At 38.3% G+C, this 21,432-nt stretch overlaps 2 protein-coding genes across 2 annotated transcripts in view; one reads left to right on the forward strand and one right to left on the reverse strand.

Annotated features, from left to right (window-relative positions):
* Positions 1-21,432, reverse strand: part of GABRB3 (gamma-aminobutyric acid type A receptor subunit beta3) — a 540,236-nt gene that overhangs the window by 348,708 nt on the left and 170,096 nt on the right. The window lies entirely within an intron of this gene.
* GABRA5 (gamma-aminobutyric acid type A receptor subunit alpha5) overlaps positions 1-21,432 on the forward strand; it is a 344,050-nt gene that overhangs the window by 42,933 nt on the left and 279,685 nt on the right. Inside the window, exon 3 of the mRNA XM_077482775.1 lies at positions 11,169-11,290. Within this exon, the coding sequence (XP_077338901.1) occupies positions 11,169-11,290 (122 nt within the window). The remainder of the gene's footprint in view (positions 1-11,168; positions 11,291-21,432) is intronic.

The following is a 21,432-nucleotide window of genomic DNA, read 5'->3' on the forward strand; positions in this document are numbered from 1 at the left end:
ATATCCAATGAAATGATTCCGTCGGACCTTTTCTGCTGGAAAATCCGGTCATGTGTACGCGGCATTAGTGGTTCTAAATCTGTTAGACCCAATACACACTATTCGATTTTCTGCAGATTTTTGTCCTCAGATTTAACACAACCATATATTATGAGGTCAAACCTTAATGCCCTGTACACACGGTCGGACTTGCTGATGACAAAATCCGTCACATTTTTTCAGACGGATTTTGACCCAAACTTGTCTTGCATACACGTGGTTGCACAACGTTGTCTGAAAATCTGATCGTTGCGAACGTGGTGACGTTGGGCCAAAATATGTTGGAAAAAATCCAACGTATTTTGTCGTCGGAATGTCTGACCGTGTGTACAGGGCATAAGACATTCAATTTGTATGCAATCAGGCTGGCCCTTGCACAATATGGTTTTGGTAAATCTGAAGACAAAAATCTGCAGAAAATCTAATAGTGTGTATGGGGCTTTAATACATATAACACACCTCTCCTCCTTAGACTGGCAATCCTGCTGCCTGCTGTGCCTCTGCTGTTCATTCCTCCAGAGTTGTGTCTCACTAATGCAGGAGGGGTGTTACTGGCCAGATCACCAGATGTAAACCAAGGGGAAAAAGCCAAAGAAAAGGAAACTGATGCAGCGACTACATCTAGCGAAACTGCAATGTACAGGCATACTCCACTTTTAAGTACGCAATGGGGTTTATTTACTAAAGCTAGAAAGTGCAAAATCAGGCTCACTTCTGCATAGAAACCAATAAGCTTCTAACCCCAACTTGTTCAATTAAGCTTTGGTCATAAAATCTGGAAGCTCATTGGTTTCTATGCAGAAGTGAGCCTGATTTTGCACTTTCCAGCTTTAGTAAATAAACCCCATTGTGTACTTAAAATTGGGGTATGCGTGTATTCTATTTTTGCTTTTGGGTATAATACCGGTTTAATTCAGGGTTTAATACTGCTTTAATTCAGGCTGTCACCACATTACAAGTACTTTGAATATACCGTAAAGTTGCTGTGGCGCTAATCAGAAGTTCTGCACATTACTAGAGCAAAAAACTTTCTCTTCTGGGTTTTATTTTTTTATTATCTCATTAAACCATTATCACATCATTTCTTATACTGTAACAGCAGCACAATAATGTGCACAGCCTTATTCCATAACAATCCAAAAGAGCAATTATGATTCGCAGCAACCCCTTTTCCCTTTTACTAAAGTAATATCGGTGAAAGCTCAGTTCTAATGGTTTGGGTTAATGTATTTTCCACAGTGGTATTGAATAAACCCAGTAATTTCACTTAGCAAATTCCACATGTGCTGATAAAATAAGTATTTTTTACTAAGCAGGCAGTGTTCTTGGCTGAATGATGCGATGAACAAAAAACCCCTACATGACTACAGGGCTTGCAGCAAAACCCCTTCTAAACTATGATAATCCTTTTGAAGCCCGTGTTAAAAAAAAAAATTAAAGCGTTCATGCTTTTTTTTTTTTTGTATGGTTTTGGAAGAGAGCATCACTGGTATTTATTTTGTGAAGTGTCAATTTCAATTGACGGCAGTATGATAAAATATGATGGCATCATCAGTTTAATATGCAGTAGACTTCTACTAGCAGAGCGGAGAATTTACAGACATTGTGAAATATAGGCCTGCATAGCCCATAGAATACATTGACTTATAAGTGAGTTAAGATGAAATGACTTGTTCAAGGTCACATGGAGCTGGCATCAGAGCTGTTAGAACTTTGGATGCTTCATAGCATCATGTTGTTCTGCTTTCTTCTACAGTGTGTATCAAAGCAGAACATGCAACCTATATTTTGCTGCCATCAGCAGTATTTTAATGAAAGTGTGCTAGTAATTCAGACAGAATTAATGAGGCGTATTTAACATAAGTTTGTTTCAACAATTTCTGATTTGATTTGAGACATTATGCTCTATAATCTGAATAGGATGAAAAAAAGTTTAATAAGTCTTTAATTGAAGACAAAGTGTTGCCATTCCACATACTGTATCATAGATAGTATAACGTTATGTGTAGATAAGAAAAACCTGCTTGAAGTAGGTTAAATGAAGATCAGAATCACTTCAACTGAAGTTCAAATACAAATACACTTCTTAATCAATTCTGGCTGATCTCAGAAGCATCTCAAACTGATGGAAAACTGATGCCTTTGATACAAGCCCAAAACCCACCTACACAAGCCTTTAAAGTTTGTGCCACATACTAAAAGACACACAAGCCACAAAATTAGAATAATTGGTAGGAAATTTCACAAATTAAACTATAAAGCTAAATGCAAAGACATTCAAACTTTCAAAATGTTGTGCAAGGCTTACTTTTTTTCTACAATATACATTAAAGTGATTGTAAAGTCTTGTTTTTTTTCCCTAATCACTTCAATGCAGGGCACTTATACACCTTCCTGCCCAGACTAATTTTCAGCTTTCACCGTCATCACATTTTCAGTTACAATTGCATGGTCATGTGACGCTGTACCCAAACAACATTTTTATTGTTTTTTTCCCCACAAATAGAGCTTTCTTTTGGTGGTATTTGATCACGTCTGGGGCTTTTATTTTTCCTGCTACAAATAAAAAAGACTGAAAATTAAAAAGAAAATAAGTTTTTCTTTGTTTCTCTTACAAAACTTTATAAATAAGTACATTTTCTCCTACACTGATGGGCACTGAGGAGGCTGCACTTAAGGGCACTGATGAGGAAGTACTGATTGGCACTGATGAGGTGGCACTGATAAGGTGGCACGTATATACATCACTGATAGGCACTGATAGGCGGTACTGATAATCAGCAATGATGGACACCGATAGGTGTCACTGATATACAGCACTGATGGGCACTGATAGGTGGCACTGATGGGCACTCATAGGCAGCACTAATGGGCACTCATAGGTGGCACTGATGGGCAATGATAGGTGGTACTGATGGGCACTCATGGATGGCACTGATGGGCACTCATAGGTAGCACTGGAGGGCACGTATAGGCAGCACTGATGGGCACTGGTGAGCACTAATGGGTGGCACTGATAAATGTCACTGATAGGCACAGAGTGCAATCCCTAATGTGCAATGATTGCCATCCTTAGTGGGCTCTAGTGGGCTTACCTGGAGGTCATGGTTGGGCATCCCTGTTTGTCATGAGTCGGCATCCCTGGTTGCCATGGGTGGGCATCCCTGGGGGTCCTGGTGGGCATCCTCAGGGGGGGCTGCACTGATAATCAATCAGTACAGACCTCCTTTGTCAGGAAAGCAGCTGATCAGCTCTCCTCTACTCGCGTCTGTCAGTGCGAGTGGAGGAAAAGCTGACACATGGCTTTTCCTGTGTACACTGTGATCAGCTGTAATTGGACACAGCTGATGGTGTGGTAAAGAGCCTTCATCAGAGGCCCCAGTCAGGATAATGAAACCATTTTCTAGCTGTCAATTTTGCTATATGGCAGGCCGGAAGTTATTAATAGCAAACACATTATACTTACCTGCTCTGTTCAATGGATTTGTACAGAGTGGCCCAGACCCTCCTCTTCTAAGGTCCCTTTTTGCTGCTCCTGGCCCCTCACTCCTGTTGAGTGCCCCCACAGCAAGCAGCTTGCTATGGGGGCACCCGAGCCAAGCTACAACTCTGTGTGTCTATTCAAACACAGAGCTGCCATTCAGCCCTGCCCCCCTCTCTCCTGATTGGTTAACTGACTTTGGTTGACATCCACGGGAGCCAATGGCTCCACTGCTTTTTCTCAGCCAATCAGGAAGGAGACAGCCGAGGGACTCTTGGACATCACTGGACAGAGATGGGGCTCAGGTAAGTAGGGGGTGCTGTCGAGGCTGCTACACACAGAAGGCTTTTTATTTTAATGCATAGAATGCATTAAGATTAGAAATAAAAAACCTTCTGCCTTTACAACTCCTTTAATGCATTCCTTGCATTAAGGTAAAAACTATTTTAAATATTTAGGCATCAGAATCCCTCTCCCCCTTTTACTTAGCTGAGCTCTCATTCTATCCAAAGCTGTGCATGTCTGTAGGTCTTCTCTCCTCTCATTTTTGGGTCCCATTGGATTTTCGGGGGCACTGGGAGCCATTGGCTTCCAGTGTTGTCAATCAAAGCCAGTGACAAGGGAGGGGGGGCAGGGCTGAGTCCCGCTGTCTAAGCAGTGGGGCTTAGGAGTGAGCACACACAAGTGCCCCCATGGGAAGCTGCTTTCCATGGGAACACTGGACACAAATGAGGGGCCAGGAGCACTTGCGGGGGATCCAAGAAGAAGAGGTTAGTGGCTGCTAAGTATAGACAAGTTTATTGTTTTTTTAAATCATGTTTGCCTTTCCAATCAATTTATTTGAACAAGCTGAAGTCCAACTCCAAAGTTCTTGGTTTACTTTTACAGGGGTAAATATGGAGGCCGATATATAGTTAAATATACAGTATATATGGGCTGATAATGTAGGACTTCAGAATCTTCACACTCCACTTAAACCCTTTCACTGTCAGGCCCTGCTCTCCCCTGTTAAACTTAAGTGGCCAGACCATTTTTTCAACTTTTATATTGTTTTACTATTTTTCCTTTACAGCTTTCAGAGTTTGCAAAAGTCCCCCAAACCATACATTTTTTGAAAGTATAGGACCAGTAGAATAAAAAGAAAGTGCTAATGATTTTTTTTAATTTGTACAAAAGTTTATCAAAGTATTGTTTGCTAAAAATTCACTAAAATCATTATTAGTGAATACATGCATGGCAAAGTTTACAAAATTCCTGCCAAATTCCTATGAAATATAAAAGCTAAAATGGTATCAACCCCTTCACGCTGAAGTATCACATATATACAGCCTCACTGGGCTTTTTACTGTGGGGCTGCATATATGTGCATCTGTCTTTGTGATTTGTGCTAGACCAAGGTTTGATCTAGGTCAGTGCCAGGGTTAGTGTTTGGGTCAAGGTCAGGGTCAAAGGTCAAGGTCAGGGTCTAAGGTCATGCTCAGTATATCTTGGGCAGGATTTTTTTTAAAAAGCAGTTTTCTAAATTGGTATCAGTGTCGGTGTGTTTTAGGTAGGATAAAAAAAAGCAAAACGCATGCCATTGTTTTGGGTTGTACTATGGGTATATACAACAACTAACACACACATAAGTGGTATTACTGTGATTGTGTGAAGCAGGAGAATTTATTTTGGGTTGTTCTTTGGTGGTAGGTTGTGGTAGTAAAAATAAATATACAGTTACATTTAAAAATATATATTTATTTTTACTATTTTGGGCCAGATTTCCTATGATAATAAACAAAAAAGTCATGAGATATCCATTACCATTTACCACCAAATGAAATCCCAATTTGTCCTGAAAAAAACAAGGTATTATCCACCTGGATACATAAGGTAATTGTGACGATATGTACGGTTTTACACATGTCAAAATTGCAAAATTGTGCTTAGGCATTTAGACTTGTTTTACCCTTAGGCGTGAAGAGGTTAAGTTAATAAAAAATAAATAGTTGTACATTTTAAGATTGCATTTTTTTGTAAACTGGTGAAAACTGAAGGTACACAAAACTCTAAATAAAACAATTTACTCAAAAAAACTGGAGGTTATAATTTTTCACTTACAGCTTTCAACCCCCCCCCTCCCCCTTTCCTGCACTCCATCCTGACCTCAATTTCCCACATCAATGCCCCAGCAGCAGCTGCAGCCAGTGGGAGGGGAGGAGGGGAAGTAGGCCAGCAGTACCGTGAGGAGGAGTGCCAAGGGGATCAGTGATGGGGGGGTCCATTGCTGGTAGATTGAAGTGGCAGGGGGGTGTATTTGTAAAGCCCCTGTGGCTCCCTTGCAGCACCTGAAGCCAGTGGGAGGGGAGAGGAGAGGGATACTGGAAACTGCAGGATAGCAACAGAGGATCAGGGTTGCGGGAGGGATTGGTGTGTGGGGCGGGGGATTGATACTGCAGGGGATTAAGCGGCAGGGAAAGGGGACATAATAGAAGGGGCATTTTATCTGTCAGCCACAATGTTGGGAGGTGGACAGGCAGGAAACATAGGGTAGAAAAGCTGCGACAATGATGGGGCACTAATCACAGCTGTGTGTTTGTGAGTATCATTTTTAAGTGTTGGTCTGTATTCCAGGCACCTTTTTTGTGTGGCTCTTCAGATAATGAACAATACTGGTGAAAGGACCAACTAGCCCTAATTCCATGTGTTAATGTGTGTTGGAAAATAAATTGCATAGCCTCATGCAAATCGGGATTTACTTGATTTCTTTGAAAAACATAGAATCTATATATATATTATTTTTTTTTTCTGTGGTTTAAAATCCCTTTAGGAGTTGATATATCAAACTCAATTACACACACCAACATTCTGCTTCTGTCTGGAGGTTATTGCCTGGAACATCTGTATTCCTGTAACAGAGTCTGATGATTTGCTACAGTATTTTGGTTCTATTTATCTGGTTCATACTTCAGTTACAGATGCTGAACTAGCATTAGCAAATTATTCCATTAGAGTGTTATCTGTTCTTACATTCTGCAAGACAGCGTTTGAATGAATTTAAATGGCACATCTTTCTAGATATAATCCACAGTGTAGTATATTTCTTTACACTTATTCATAACATCTGTACTGTCCTAACAGCAACTAAATTCCAATTTGTAGAAAAGATATGTATAAAAGCATAGTTGGAGTACACAGAGCCTATACCTATCCATAATAGCTTTGTACCCCTACATGAACTGTAGCATAATTCTCTTCTAAATCATAGACTGTGCTAAGATTGTTAAGTAGATAAGGCGGAAAAACATTAAAGTCAAGCAATTAACAGAAGTAAACCGCAAGACTTGCAATTTATATACCCAGAGACTATCATTTAGAGGAAAGCGATAATCCACCTTCCCAGTAATTCATTCTAACTATTCTGGTTGAGCTGTTTACTCCATGAAACTTTAAAGAAAGCCTAGGCTTATGGTATATGCTATTGCTTACTTCTTCTGCTTGCTTCAAATATACTGTGTGCCATGGCAAATAGTACACATGTTACAGCTATGTGAATTGAGCCCTATTATAATATATAAATGATTACATAAATAAGCAATAAAAAGATTAATAGTTACTTCCTGAAATATTTCACATTGTTAGAGCTGAGACCTTATCTCAAAACACAATCATTACCATTAAAATGGTAACCTTTTTTTTTTTTTTTTTTTTACTTTCATTTTTTTTTATTGATTTTACAAACCAAGGAGAACAATACAGCACAATACAGTTAACACAGCTCACGCGTCGGAGACAAAAGACACTGTTAAGAAATACAGATATGGTTGCTTGGAAAATAACAAGGAACTAGGATTTTAGCATTCTTGAGTATAGTCGCCCTTCCCAACTGCTTGCGATACATTGAGGTTTTATCTGAGGAGCACTAGCTAGGCCCCCCCTGCACCCCAACTGGGAACATACTGTGCAGGGAAAAAGCCCCGTGGTGTCTTGCGTCCTCTACAAGAGGTGAGAGACCTCAAATACAATGGAGGAGGGGGACTATGTTAGGGGTGTGACTTAAGCTCCAACACCTCTTCTCTCCAGTACTATATACCAGAATAAAAAGAGGGTATGATAAAGGTCCTGGAGAGTGAGGGAACAAAATGAAGCTCTGTACAGACAAACAAGGGGTGGGGGGTGGGGGAAGGTGGGGGAGGCGTGTCCGCGGGCGAGAAACATTTTTTTTTTTTTTTTTTTTTTTTACAGTGAAATTATAAGTGAAACAAATCAATGAATTACTAATGTTATCCAACACTGTGCTGAAATACCAAGTTAACTTAATTTACTACAATTTGGGTTCTCTGCAGTCCACTGCAGTTACAATCTATAGGGAAGCTCACAGGTTTATTAAGACTATAATTTATGAAGTCTGTACTATATATACATCCAAAAAATTCAAAGAAGACAAACTAGGGCTGTGAGACTTTGTCTGTACTGTAAACTATCCGATTGGCAATATATGTATATACTATACATCCAAAAAATGTTTTAAGATGATTCATGGCTGTGAAAAAAATATATCAAAAAAAGATTAGCACAAGTAAAGGTTTTCAAAATCACAGCATGTGACAGCTATTAAAAGATTGCATGCATCAGTTTTCTGAGATAACATAAAAAGTCTATCCAAAACATTTTTTTTTAAGTATAGTAAGGAAAACGAATCCTACAAATCCTTTTAACTTTCCTTATGCAACAAAAGTGTATTTTATTACTATCTGTAGTAATTTCCCCGTACTTCTTTATCAAGGTGGCACCAGTCACAAAAACAAGTAAGCGGAAATCTCTCTAGCAGGGACATAGAAGACTATAAAAACCCATCAGAGGTTCCAGTCTTTCTATACTTTATCCAAATGTTTATTTAAAAAAAAACAAAAAAACAACATAAATAAATAATTATTTTACCTAAAATCGAATTACTCTTTAAATAGCGAAATGCTATATGAGAGATACTAAAAAAACAATCAGCAATTGTATTGTACACAACACAGAAAATAGTTTTGCTGTTTTTCCTTTATCACCGGGGTAACAGCAGATTCCATGCAGTTATACTTTGTTTAATAGGTCAAAATCCATCCCATATATTATATATATTATTACTGAAAAAATAACTTAACAACTCTTCAGTAAATGTAGTTATATATAAGTAATCCTAATGAACATGTGCATGTATGTAAATATTTGTTAGTGACATTGTATAGCTTACAGGGATTAGGAGTAATGTGGAGGCTATATACATATTTTAAAAGCTAAGCTTTTAATATGAGTGACGGAAATTTTGGGGTACCTATTCCAGTGGTCCTCAATGCCATAGTCCACTGTTCCTAGGGCCCCCATTTTTAGTCTGTCATTCTTTACAGTCTTAAAATAATGTTTTATTGAGAGAATACAAAAAATGCTTTTGCTGCCCCCTGATCATAAAATTTTAGTTGCCTGACTGTCATGCTTAACTCTTTCTGACTTAATGCATGCATGTAGATTAAAAGTTCTGACTTTGCTATTACTTTACATTCTGTGTGCTATCTCTGTCAGAAACACAGTAAATATTGCAGTCAGGCATCTGGTATTTTTAGAGGAAGCCCAGCAATGACAGATTCCTGTATTGGTCTCAGTACAGGTTATCTGTAAATAAGGTTGTTTATTCTAGAACATATTGCATGTCTGACATTACACTATACACTTACACTATACACTGTTCTGCTAAGATTTTTACTGAGTTTGCAACATCATAATTGGAGATAATTTTTTTTTAGATTTTGAAGTTCATTTTTGAGCTCCCATGAATATCAGAGTTTCTGGTAAATTGGCTTTCAAAGGTCATGGGCACTGTTGTTTCAGAGCAATATTATCATATAAAGTGTTTATTTTTTCCTGACAGATTTCTATTAAAAATAAAAATGTGAGTGGTAAGTGACTTTTAGACCTTAAATGTCTTACTTCAATAACTTTTCAAACTATTAACAAAAGATCTGAAATTAATTTGGCAAGAAATTGAACTAGTAGTCCAGAAGCACAACTTATATAAATGGCAATTAGAGTTTCTGTACTATAAGCAAAGTAAAATTGGAATGGAATATAATAAGGAATCCCGAAACAATGTCCTTGTGGAAGTAGTCAAGCCACCTTACAACAATGCTGAAATCTGCACTGCGCTTAAAACCAGTGTTTTCTGGGTGAAATGCTAAATGACTATTGACCAATTGTGGATACACCATTCTCTTACGGTTTCTGCTTGGCTTATCAATCATGCTTCCAGTGCCAATAACCTAGGTAAAGAATCCATGTAGGTAAAGAATCCATGTAATTGAGGTTCAGTGAAGCAGAAATGGGTTTTACCTACCCTGTATAGGACATACATACAGACAACTTTTCTGTAAGCAGTGTTAGCAGAATACAGGCCTCTAGAGTCTAGGGCGGGAGTTGTTGTCTACAGTAGGTATCACACTTCTTAAGGATGCAGGAGTTGATCTAATCCTGCCCCAATGCCATCTAAAATAGAAATCGATTTTGGGGTAAAACATAAGAGTGGTAAATGCTTGCATGCGTGGAACTAAACAGAAATTGTAATACATACAGCATGTGGGCCAAAGACACTGTCCAGATATATTTGCTGATCCCTTATATGGTTTTTAATTGACTCTGTGGGCTGACGCCAGGCTTCACGCTTACGTGTCAGTTTGTAAATGTGTGAAGATCATCACGATAAATGTAACCACAAAGGCCAGTTAAGGCTTTTTTCAAAGCTTATGTATTGTAAAGGCCATCCAGATCAATCATTGGTTTAACAATATTGTTACCTAGTTATTGGAAGGTTATATTTGATATATATTTTTATCCAATTTAGATTTTTTAATCTGACATTAATAAAGTTTGGTCATTTTAAAGGCTAAGTCCACCTTTGTTTACCTTTTCTTTTCTAAATTCCAGCTCCCCTATGTACCAATGTAGTATTAATGTACTTATTTTGCAAAAATAAAACAGCTTTCCATTAATTCTACACAGGCTTACCTCACTCAATTCATATCTGTTTCAACACACTGCTCGATTACTTCTGCCTTACTGCCTGGTCAGACTTAGGAGTTGACTAGCTGATCTCATTAGTACACACCCAACATCATCTACCCTCAGCTGGTCAACTTCTTCCTATGTCATGACCTAAAATCTGTCCGGAAAACAAAGCAGAAGTAATGGAGCAGTGAGTTTAAACTGCTAAGAAGAGAGTGAGGTAAGCCTGTGTAGAATGAATGGAAAGCTGTTTTATTTTTGCTTAATAAGTACATTAATTGGTACATAAGGGAGCTGGAGTTTAGAAAGAAACAAAGGTGAACAAGGGTGTTTAAGCTTATTCTGCGAAGGTAAGGTTATCACCTGTTTTTTCTCAGTCTGTCGTTCACTACTGATACCCAATTTGTTGATTTCATTGTTCTGGTATATTCACCTGCATTCCTACTGGGGGTGAGACAGAGAGTATTATCAAAATTGAAGCTCTTTTCACCCTTGTAGTGCAGCATTATTTTTGTTCAAACATTCTAATGTCCATAACCTGGCCACAGTTCTACCTAAAAGGACAATGTCTGTGTTCATTTTAGAAATGCTTTATTAAAGACTTATGTGCATACATCCTCTTACACAGCTTTTCACAGATGACTACTGCTTCAATAAAAGAAGACACCAACGATAACATCACAATATTCACCCGAATACTTGATGGTCTGCTAGATGGATATGACAACAGACTACGACCTGGACTTGGAGGTAAAAAAATGTAATTTGTTTTCAATGGTTAATATTCTCATCATGTATTCAGAGTCATGAAATCTCATAACAACTTACAATATATTCTACAGGAGAATAATTAAGTTCTAGGTTTGTTTTTGCCCAGTGAGCATCATATACAGTGCTTTAAAGAGCTTGTATTACTTATCTTCCAAAAAATCTCAGTTTTCATTAAGACCCCTTTCACACTGAGGAGTTTTTCAAGCACTTTTGTGTAAGACTTCCTTCACACTGAGGCAGTTTTCAAGCATTTTAGAAATCGCCTCTAAAAAGCGCCTGAAAACTGCCTTCCACTGCTTTCATACTTGGGCGGTGCGCACACAAATCCGTGTGCTGTTGCTCGTGCAAGCGATCGCTGTCTGAAGCGGATCAAGCATGTGCAGTGGGTGCGCACGCATTTTGGTGGCCAAAAAAGGGAAGGACGTACCCATATGGGATTTTGCCTAGGAGAGCCATTGTACTGCAATATGTCTGCGTGAGCTGGTCAGAAACGGGTTAATACACTGCCTTAAGTATATTAGAAACTGTACACACTGTATTAGATACTGTGTACACCACCTGCACTGTGTTAGAAACTGTACAACAACTGCAATGTATTGTATACTGTGTACACCACCAGAAGTGTAGTAGAAACTGTACACACTGTATTAGATACTATGCACACTGCCTGCACTGTATTAGAAACTCTACAATGGCTGCACTGTATTGTATATTGTGTACACCACCAGAAGTGTAGTACAAACTGTACACACTGCATTAGATACTGTGTACACTGCCTGCACTGTATTAGAAACTGTACAATGGCTGCACTGTATGTATACTGTGTAACCACCAGAAATGTAGTAGAAGCTGCACATGCTGTATTAGATACTGTGTACACCGCCTGCACTGTATTAGAAACTGTACAATGGCTGTGCTGTATTGTATGCTGTGTACACCACCAGAAGTGTAGTAGAAACTGTACACACTGTATTAGATACTGTGTACACCGCCTACACTGTATCAGAAACTGTACAATGGTTGCACTGTATTGTATACTGTGTACACCACCAGAAGTGTAGTAGAAACTGTACATGTTGTATTAGATACTGTGTACACCGCCTGCACTGTATTAGAAATTGTACAATGGCTGCACTGTATTGTATGCTGTGTACACCACCACAAGTGTATTAGAAACTGTACACACTGTATTAGATACTGTATACACTGCCTGCACTGTATTAGAAATTGTGCAATGGCTGCACTGTATGTATACTGTGTACACTACCAGAAGTGTATTAGAAACTGTACAAAATGTATCAGATACTATGTACACCAGCTGCACTGTATTATAAACTGTACAATGGCTGTCCTGTATTGTATACTGTGTACACCATCTGAAGTGTAGTAAAAACTGTACACACTGTATTAGATACTGTGTACACCGCCTGAAGTGTATTAGAAAGTATACACCATTGAATGCACTGAATATATAGGCTACACTGAATGCAGAGTATAAATATATATACTAAACTGTGTGTGTGTATATATATATATATATATATATATATATATATATACACTTCCTGAAGTGTATTATATACTGCACACTGCTGAATGCACTGTATACGCTACATTGAGTGTAGAGAATATATATAGTAGACTGTATATGTGTGCATATATATATATATATATATATATATATATATATATATATATATATATATATATATATATATATATATATATATATATATACATTATTAATACACCGCCTGAAGTGTATTAGAAACGGTACACCACAAAATACACTGGATGCAGAGTATATATATATCTCACAAAAGTGAATACACTACTCATACTTTTGTAAATATTTTATCTTTTCATGTAACAACGTTGAAGAAATTACACTTTGCTACAATGTAAAGTAGTTAGTGTACAGCTTGTATAACAGTGTAAATTTGCTGTCCCCTCAAAATAACTCACACAGCCATTAATGTCTAAACTGCTGGCAACAAAAGTGAGTACACCCCTAAGTGAAAATGTCCAAATTGGGCCCAAAGTGGCCACCATTATTTTCCAGCACTGCCTTAACCTTCTTGGGCATGGAGTTCACCAGAGTTTCACAGACTGCCACCAGAGTCCTCTCCAACTCCCCCATGTTGACATCCCAGAGCTGGTAGTTGTTAGAGACCGTGCGCTCCTCCACCTTCCGTTTGAGGATGCCCCACAGATGCTCAATAGGGTTTAGGTCTGGAGACATGCTTGGCCAGTCAATCACTTTTACCCTCTGCTTCTTTAGCAAGGCAGTGGTTGTCTTGGAGGTGTGTTTGGGGTCGTTATCATGTTGGAATACTGCCCTGCGGCCCAGTCTCTGAAGGGAGGGGATCATGCTCGGCTTCAGTATGTCACAGTACATGTTGTCATTCATGGTTCCCTTAATGAACTGTAGCTCCCCCAGACCAATGCACTCCCACGACCATGCTTGAGTGTAGGCAAGACACATTTGTCTTTGTACTCCTCACCTGGTTGCTGACACACACACTTGACAGCATCTGAACCAAATAAGTTTATCTTGGTCACCACAGACCGCAAGTTCCAGTAATGTCTTTAGTCTGCTTGTCTTCAGCAAACTGTTTGCAGGCTTTCTTGTAAATCATATTTAGAAGAGGCTTCCTTCTGGGATGACAGCCATGCAGACCAATTTGATACAGTGTGCAACATATGGTCTAAGCACTTGACCCCCCCCATCCCTTCCACTTCTGCAGCAATGCTGGCAGCATTCATACGTCTATTTCCCCCAAAAAAACCTTTGGATATGACGCTGAGCACATGAACTCATCTTCTTTGGTCGACCATGGCGAGGCCTGTTTTGAGTGGAACCTGTCCTGTTAAACCACTGTATGGTCTTGGCCACCATGCTGCCGCTCAGTCTCAGGGTCTTAGAAGCGCTTCCTGAGGACGTTAACAACGAAACGTATGTCGGAGCGGTACCTGGTCACGCTTTATGACGCCACTTCCGGCCCTCTGGTTGTCAGTCTGAATGGCCTGGAACACACACCACTAGCGAATGCGGAAGGACCCTTTCGTTTGGTTGGAGAGTGAGCTTTTCTGTCAAGGCGAGCAGCCCCAGTGCCGGGTCAGGCACACAACTACGTAAGGAGCCATTTCTCTGTCTGTTTTTATATATTTTTTTATTAAAGTCAGTATCACGCTATGGATTCTTCTGTATTTTTTCATATATACCGCCTGAGTCTGTGAAAGGGGGACGTATCATCCATTGTCATTTCCATCAGTACTCATATGAACAGGCATGACCTGTGCAGGCACTGTTTGACTTACTTTTTAATTAAAGTGGTCAAACGAATCTGGTAAGCAGTTTGAACTTGCATCTTCACAAGTGGTGTATTGCTGTTTGCTTGGTGGAGGGAGTCGCAAGTCTTTTGGATCTGCCGCTATACCTCAATTTTATCATTTGTTTTCCACACTTGGATCCTTCAGAATTTTTCCATGTAGAGACACATTTTTGGGACTTTAGTTCATAATTGGTGGCAGTTTTCAGTTTATTGTTTATTTTTTATATTGATATTATATATTTTTTTGTGCATAGTGATTTGATTATTGCTCTAAATTTTCTGTACTAATGCCACTTTGATATTGTTTATTGGTTGATTTATTTTTCACATTCAGATTATTCTCCAGTGCCCCTAAATTATTGTCATTAACAATCTAAGCAGTACTATATTGTCACACACTGAGTCAAATATTTTACAGTTGGGTCTTAAATGTGCCCCAAAAAAGCAGTTGAATAAATTCAACGTGTATATGGATATTCATAAATATATCCGTAAAATAAATATGAAGAAATATTTTTTTAAATAACGCCCCAAAAATTGGGAATGGGGTTAACAAAAATGGGATTATTAATACAATAGGTGTGGATAGTGGTTTGAAAAAGCGCTCCTTATTCAACCTTGCAAATCCCGCAAACCAACACGTGGATGTATTTAAAAATGTAGTATTGAGAGATTTGGAAACGGTGATACCGAGGACGAATATAAACCCCTTTTATATACAGGATGGAATTAGGCAATTGGAGGGTAGAAAAGATGTAGTTATTAGACCAGCAGATAAGGGGGGTAGTAATTTTGAATAAAATGTTTTATGAAACACAATTAAGGGACATGCTATCTGATAGAGACACTTATGTGAAGTTGCTTAAAGATCCCACATCAACGTGATTTAGAAGCTTTGATTTCTTTAGGAGTAACAAAAAGAGTGTTAAATAAAAAGGAGAGCAGGTTCTTGGTACCTAGTTTTTGCAGGATTCTGACCATGAATGGGGATTTATTTCCGATTTCCATGTACAGTATAGAGAGATTGAGAACATTTTTAAGCGACACTGGCACATCCTAGGTATGGATAGGGCGCTGCAGGGAGCACTTCCTGAGAGGCCGGCCTTTATATATAGAAGAACCCCTAGTTTTGGAGATAGGGTGGTCAAAAAGGTCTTAGATCCACCAAAAAGGCCCATGTCATTCTGGGATCGGGGGGGTTCTTCGCTTGCAGACGGTGCCAGACATGCACAAAAGCAAACCAACATATTAGAGGTTTAACTGAGTTTATTGCAACTGGTAATAATAAAAAAATGTATATTAAAGAGTTCATTACCTGCAATTCTACACATGTATTGTACGTGTTGCAGTGCCCATGTAATTTGATGAACGTGGGACGGACGAAAAGAACTAAAAAAAAAGCATATCTGAGCATATACATAATATAGAAGTGGGCTTTACAGATCATGGGGTTTCGTTACATTTTAAGAACCACCATGACCAGGACCCACCCCTTTTAAAATTTTGGGGGGTAGATAGGATACACCCAAATTGGAGTGGCTCTAATATGGTGCAAGAGATCTCGAAAAGGGAATCTCGCTGGATATATTTGATGAACACGCTTACCCCAAATGGTTTGAACGTCGAACTAGACGTCAATTGCTTCACTAGCAATAATTGAAGTGATTGGGAGTGTGACGGTTTTTTCAGGATTTGGTTCTAGCAGGCACTCACATTGTAGAGTAGAATAGTCCCTTAATGCTGGTTAATTTTATTAAAATTTACTCTATTGGGTCTTGTAGTATAATGGGTTATATTTGAATTTAATTAATATTTGTATTTGAGATATATACAGTGATTCAATCCGTTAAATTACAATAGTCATTTTTAAAAATCTTTTTTTAGTACGCCGTTATGCAATGTGCACATTAAAGGTACATTTAGAATACGATAGAACAGTTTAGATCCACCATTGTAATATATGGATGTTTTAATTTAATGAATAATAGTGTATGTTTAAATGAATTATGCATATGATTTTGATGTCCTTGTGTTCCCTTCCTTTTTGTTTCGTAATTTATTTTGGTGCTAGTTGCCCTTTTAAAAAACGATTGGCGGACAATAGACATCGCGCAGTGTATGGGCGAATGGTGGTTACATCACTCGTCCGTAGTGTCTGTGCCTGTAATAATAATTTGGGACGAGTGGCTGAGCAATGTCAGGCGAAGAATATGCTTTGCATGCTCTGGACTTATGAGGAATTATCTAGCAATCTCCATCGGGAATATGACTGACAGCCAAATTGCTGCGATGGATGGGCGAATGGCCGTTACCTCAGCGGGTGTCAGAATAAGTGATATGTATGGCTAAATGCTGGTGGGATAGGTCAGACGCGCTACAATGTGATAGTAAAGGGTTAACACTCTGCCCACCATTCCCGTGAGCATAAATGAGAGTGAGCGCCGTATGGCTCCACCCTCAGATGATGTCGGAATGATGAAACGCATCAGGGTGGAGCCATACGACATGGAGTGACGAGATTTGTGTGTGATTGACGGGCTTTCTCCCATTGGCTGCATCGGAGTCTGCGAATATCTGGGATGGTGGTAGGAATGCCTGTGCACACTTAACACTGATTAATAAGGATTTGAATCAATGCCTACGTTGTTTTTACTTTTGTGAGTGTAACATTTGAAGATTTTACCAATTAAATGAAAGGATTGTTTTGCGGGATTACACTATGTTTTGTTTTTTATTCCTTTGAGATACTAAGGATATACCATACCTATGGCTGTCTGATGAGCCCAATTAACCCTGAAAGTCTGGTAAGCAAAAAACCAAAGGGGATTCTTCTGTCACGCACTCCCCTTTGAGTTTACCTATGTTTTTCAGCACGTGTGGAGGTGGTCTTCATTGGTGTCAGTGGTTCACTTCTTTCTTGGTTACAGCGAAACTGACGTTTATAAAATTTACGTGTGAATAAGAGAGAGAAAGATTGGAGTGATGTGGCATTTAAATATATGGACTATATGGACCGCAAATTAATGTTTTTGACTATATTTTACCACAATAAGTTGATTTTTATTCAATGAATAAGCGCTGGTGGATTTTTCATGGAAATCATTATATTTAAATAAAAAAGATCAAGCCAGTATAAATGTAGAAATCTATTACAAACCTTTCCTCAAGATAAATACTGGAATAATAACTCAAAAGATGTACTCAGTGAAAATACATTTTACGTTACCTTTATTACTATTTAAGCGGCCTGGGCTGCTTTCCCAAACAAAGCTAAAAACGTGTGACTGTCAGAGTAACAAAAATATTAATACTGAATGGATACTGCTAGCTGACCATTCATAAAGAAGGCACTATAAATACAACTGTCAGATCTAATAAAATGTTAAAATAGAATTACATGCAATCCCTGCTCCTAGGGTAATAATTATAAGGGCAAGTGAATCTTTCCTGTTAGGAATATAAAAAAGCTTTTTTGGGAGGTGCTTCAGTCTTGGGCCAGGTTTGAGAGCTTTAAACAGCTGCAACATTACATAATTTAGCCTCTCTATCTGAGTCTATTCAAGTGCCAATACACATCTTTCCACATAATCATTGCTGAAATGAGAGAGGCGTTGATTTCACCTTTAATGATGTTTTACAAGTGCAGAAATTAGAAGACAATTCAAGTTTTATTGCAAAATTACAGCACATCAATTATGTTACTTCACATATTAAGACAATATTAGCCTAGGTATAATAAGAATGGCAATATACATTTTTCATTACTGTGATAGCATAACTGCCTGAAGCCTCTGCATAATAAAAAAAACAGGGTGAGAATGGGAGGGTCAACACCAGAGGCCAATCGAGGTTTATGACTTTGCAGAGTGCTGTCATGCTATTATGTTTCAGGCATAGAGAGGCTTGAGATGAAAGTTTTCAGGGAGGCTTACAAAAGTAGGAAGGATAAGGAGGGAAGTATTACGAGGACTTTTTCATATACTATATATGCAAACACACATAAAAACAATTACCTAAAACTAAGTACTTGACATATGACATATGAAGAGATTGTCAAGACTTAATCTGTATCCTAAAACTCATTTTTAGCTTTTAATAAAGAAGTTTAAGGTTAAAACATCTCTAAAATTTGGCTTTTTTTCTGTGCTTATTAAGGACATTTTCCCATACTACCTGTTTCAACACTAATGTCTTGCTCAGATTTCTTAGTTCAGATGTCTTGTTTAAGATGCCTTGAACAATTTGATAGTTCAAAATGCAATTAACAACACAACAAAGCAATTATATATGGCAATATTGGTAAAAACTTTTTATCATGCTGTGGGCTGTGTTTGCGCTCCAAGGGCAGACTTTTGGTTATTGAGTGTTTTTTGGTTTTGAGTGTTGAGTGGTTTTGAGTGTTTTTTTGGTTATTGACTATATTTTTGTGACTTTAGATTCTCCTGAAAAGTTATTTATTTATGTATTTATTTTGGTGGTGTTGTCAGAATGATTTCAGAGTTATGGTATTCTTTTTGTTATACGGTTTGAGAATTAAGCAAATTTATATAACTCAGAGGTAAAATTTAGGGGTATATTCAGGTTAAAACGAGGGTTAGGTTTTTTGAGGTTTGAGGATTAAGCAAATGTATCATTTAGAGGTGAAATTTAGGGGTATATTCAGGTTAAAATGCAGGTTAGGTTTTACAGTTCAACTAAGTTAATCATAAAGTTTAAGAGATTTGGTTGAGGTTATGTTTAGAAGTATCCACAGTATTCACAGTTTGTATTACTTTTTTGTCTGATTTATTTTTTAGATTTAGTTATTTTTTTTAGGTCTTGAATGGCCTATTAGGTGTGACAGCTTCATTCTTACATTTTTTTATTTCCATTTAAAGAAGAGTTCTGCCTGGGTAAAAAAATAAATAAAAGTCAGCAGCTACAAATACTGCAGCTGTGGGCTTTTTAATATATGGACACTTACCTGTCCTAGGAGCCCGCAATGTCGGCACTCTAAGCTGACCCGTCCCTCGACTCCATGTGCAGGCACCGGCATTCTTACTAAGGGAGACAGGAAGTGAAGCCTTACGTGAGTCACACTACGCTTTTTGAGTGGTCCTTGCTGTCTTCTAGGACCTGTGTGTCTCCCAGAAGGTAGCGGGGGATGGGAAGGAGGAGGCCCAGACATTGTACAATCTTGTGCAGTTATCTTTCTTCGGAAGTGGGAGCAAATACCTGGCACTGAAGGGAATCCATTTCTGAGTGATACTCCGCTTTAAGCAAAAAATAATGGGTATACATACACATGTACATACTCAAAAGCATTTGCTGTTCTTACTAGATTGCCAGTGAATGAAGAAATGTTAAAATATACAAATGGTGCAGCGCAAATAAAAGTCCACAAACATTCATCACATATGGCTAAGTGACAGCAGGAGAACGTATAGAGGGAAGACACCACGTAGTGAGACAGCTCTTCTTTTGCATGTGACCACTCCCTCCACCAGTAAAAATAAACTCTTACCAGCTGGGATGGACCTCTGAAAACTCAGATGGTCAAACATGCAGATTCACACTCATGGTGTGCAGGAGCCTCACTGGTTGACTTCCCACGTATGGATAGAGAGATCTTCAGATCCAATCCGCCAACAGTCAGATGTGGCCAACTTCTGATACATGCCCAACACTTTCACTCTAGGTGTATATGGGCAGGTGTGTATAGGCAGGAAAAAAATCAGAGAAAAACTCCAGACAGGGATATATATACAAAAAAAGAATAAAAAACGATCTAAACGTAGCTTTAAAAAATATTGTTTTATTAAAATTCACAATTATATAAAAAAAATAAGTAAAAGATAATAACCAAAAATTCCACTGTAATAGTCCACAGTTGCATGTAATAGCTAATACAGTGTCTCTATGTCAATACTGATAGCCGCCACAAGATGCCGGTGTGGCGGCGTGTGTGATGCCAAAAGCAGAGCACACTTTGGAGAAAAACAAACAAACAAAGCAGAACTAGACGACGGGTGACATCCGCAACAAGCTCCTCCGTTGTTAGATGTCCCCTTAATGGTAGATTTGAAGTGTTATGTAATACCTACAGAATTTTAAAATGAATTCCTCGAAAAGAAGAACAAGTGAACATGTTTCCTAGTTGAATTTTATAGGTTATATACATCCTGTTAAACCCTGATGAAGTAGACAACACTAATCTCTGAAACGCGTTTGGTATTTTCATTTTGCATATCTTGATTCCTCAGTATTCATGACCATGTTCAATATTTCTTGTATTTTTCTATAATAAATTAAAACTATATTTTTACTTTCATTGTGTTTAGGTAGTGCCTTTTAAATCCCACCCCAGGGGTTCTTCTTCTCTTTGTACTTCATGAAATGTGGCACACTTTTGAAATCTTAAATATCAGAATTCTTTTCTCATTCACGTTTCCCAATTAGTATATCCCAATGGTGCCCACCTGTCTAACTTTCATAACATTTCTTATATCAGTGTGATGTAAATCTTTCTTCCTGTCAATTTTAGATTATAGGGGTTTTGAGGACATAATTGATGAACCAACTACTGTACAGAAAGAATCATAATTCTTAGATGCTTTTCTCCTGCAACCTGTATTTTCTTCAAGAGGATGTATTTATTTATGACGCACTTCACAACAACGCTTGGAACTAGGAAAGAGCTGACGGGGGGGAGGGGGGGGGGGCTGGGGAGACACCAAACACTACTGTAGACTATAGACAGAAGTTTCCCTGGAACAGGAGAAAAACACAGCTGTACTTTACAGAGCT

The sequence above is a fragment of the Lithobates pipiens genome, unplaced genomic scaffold (assembly GCF_037356315.1).
Source record: "Lithobates pipiens isolate NorthernLeopardFrog02 unplaced genomic scaffold, aLitPip1_a1.2 Scaffold_16, whole genome shotgun sequence".
Taxonomy (NCBI): Eukaryota; Metazoa; Chordata; class Amphibia; order Anura; family Ranidae; genus Lithobates; species Lithobates pipiens.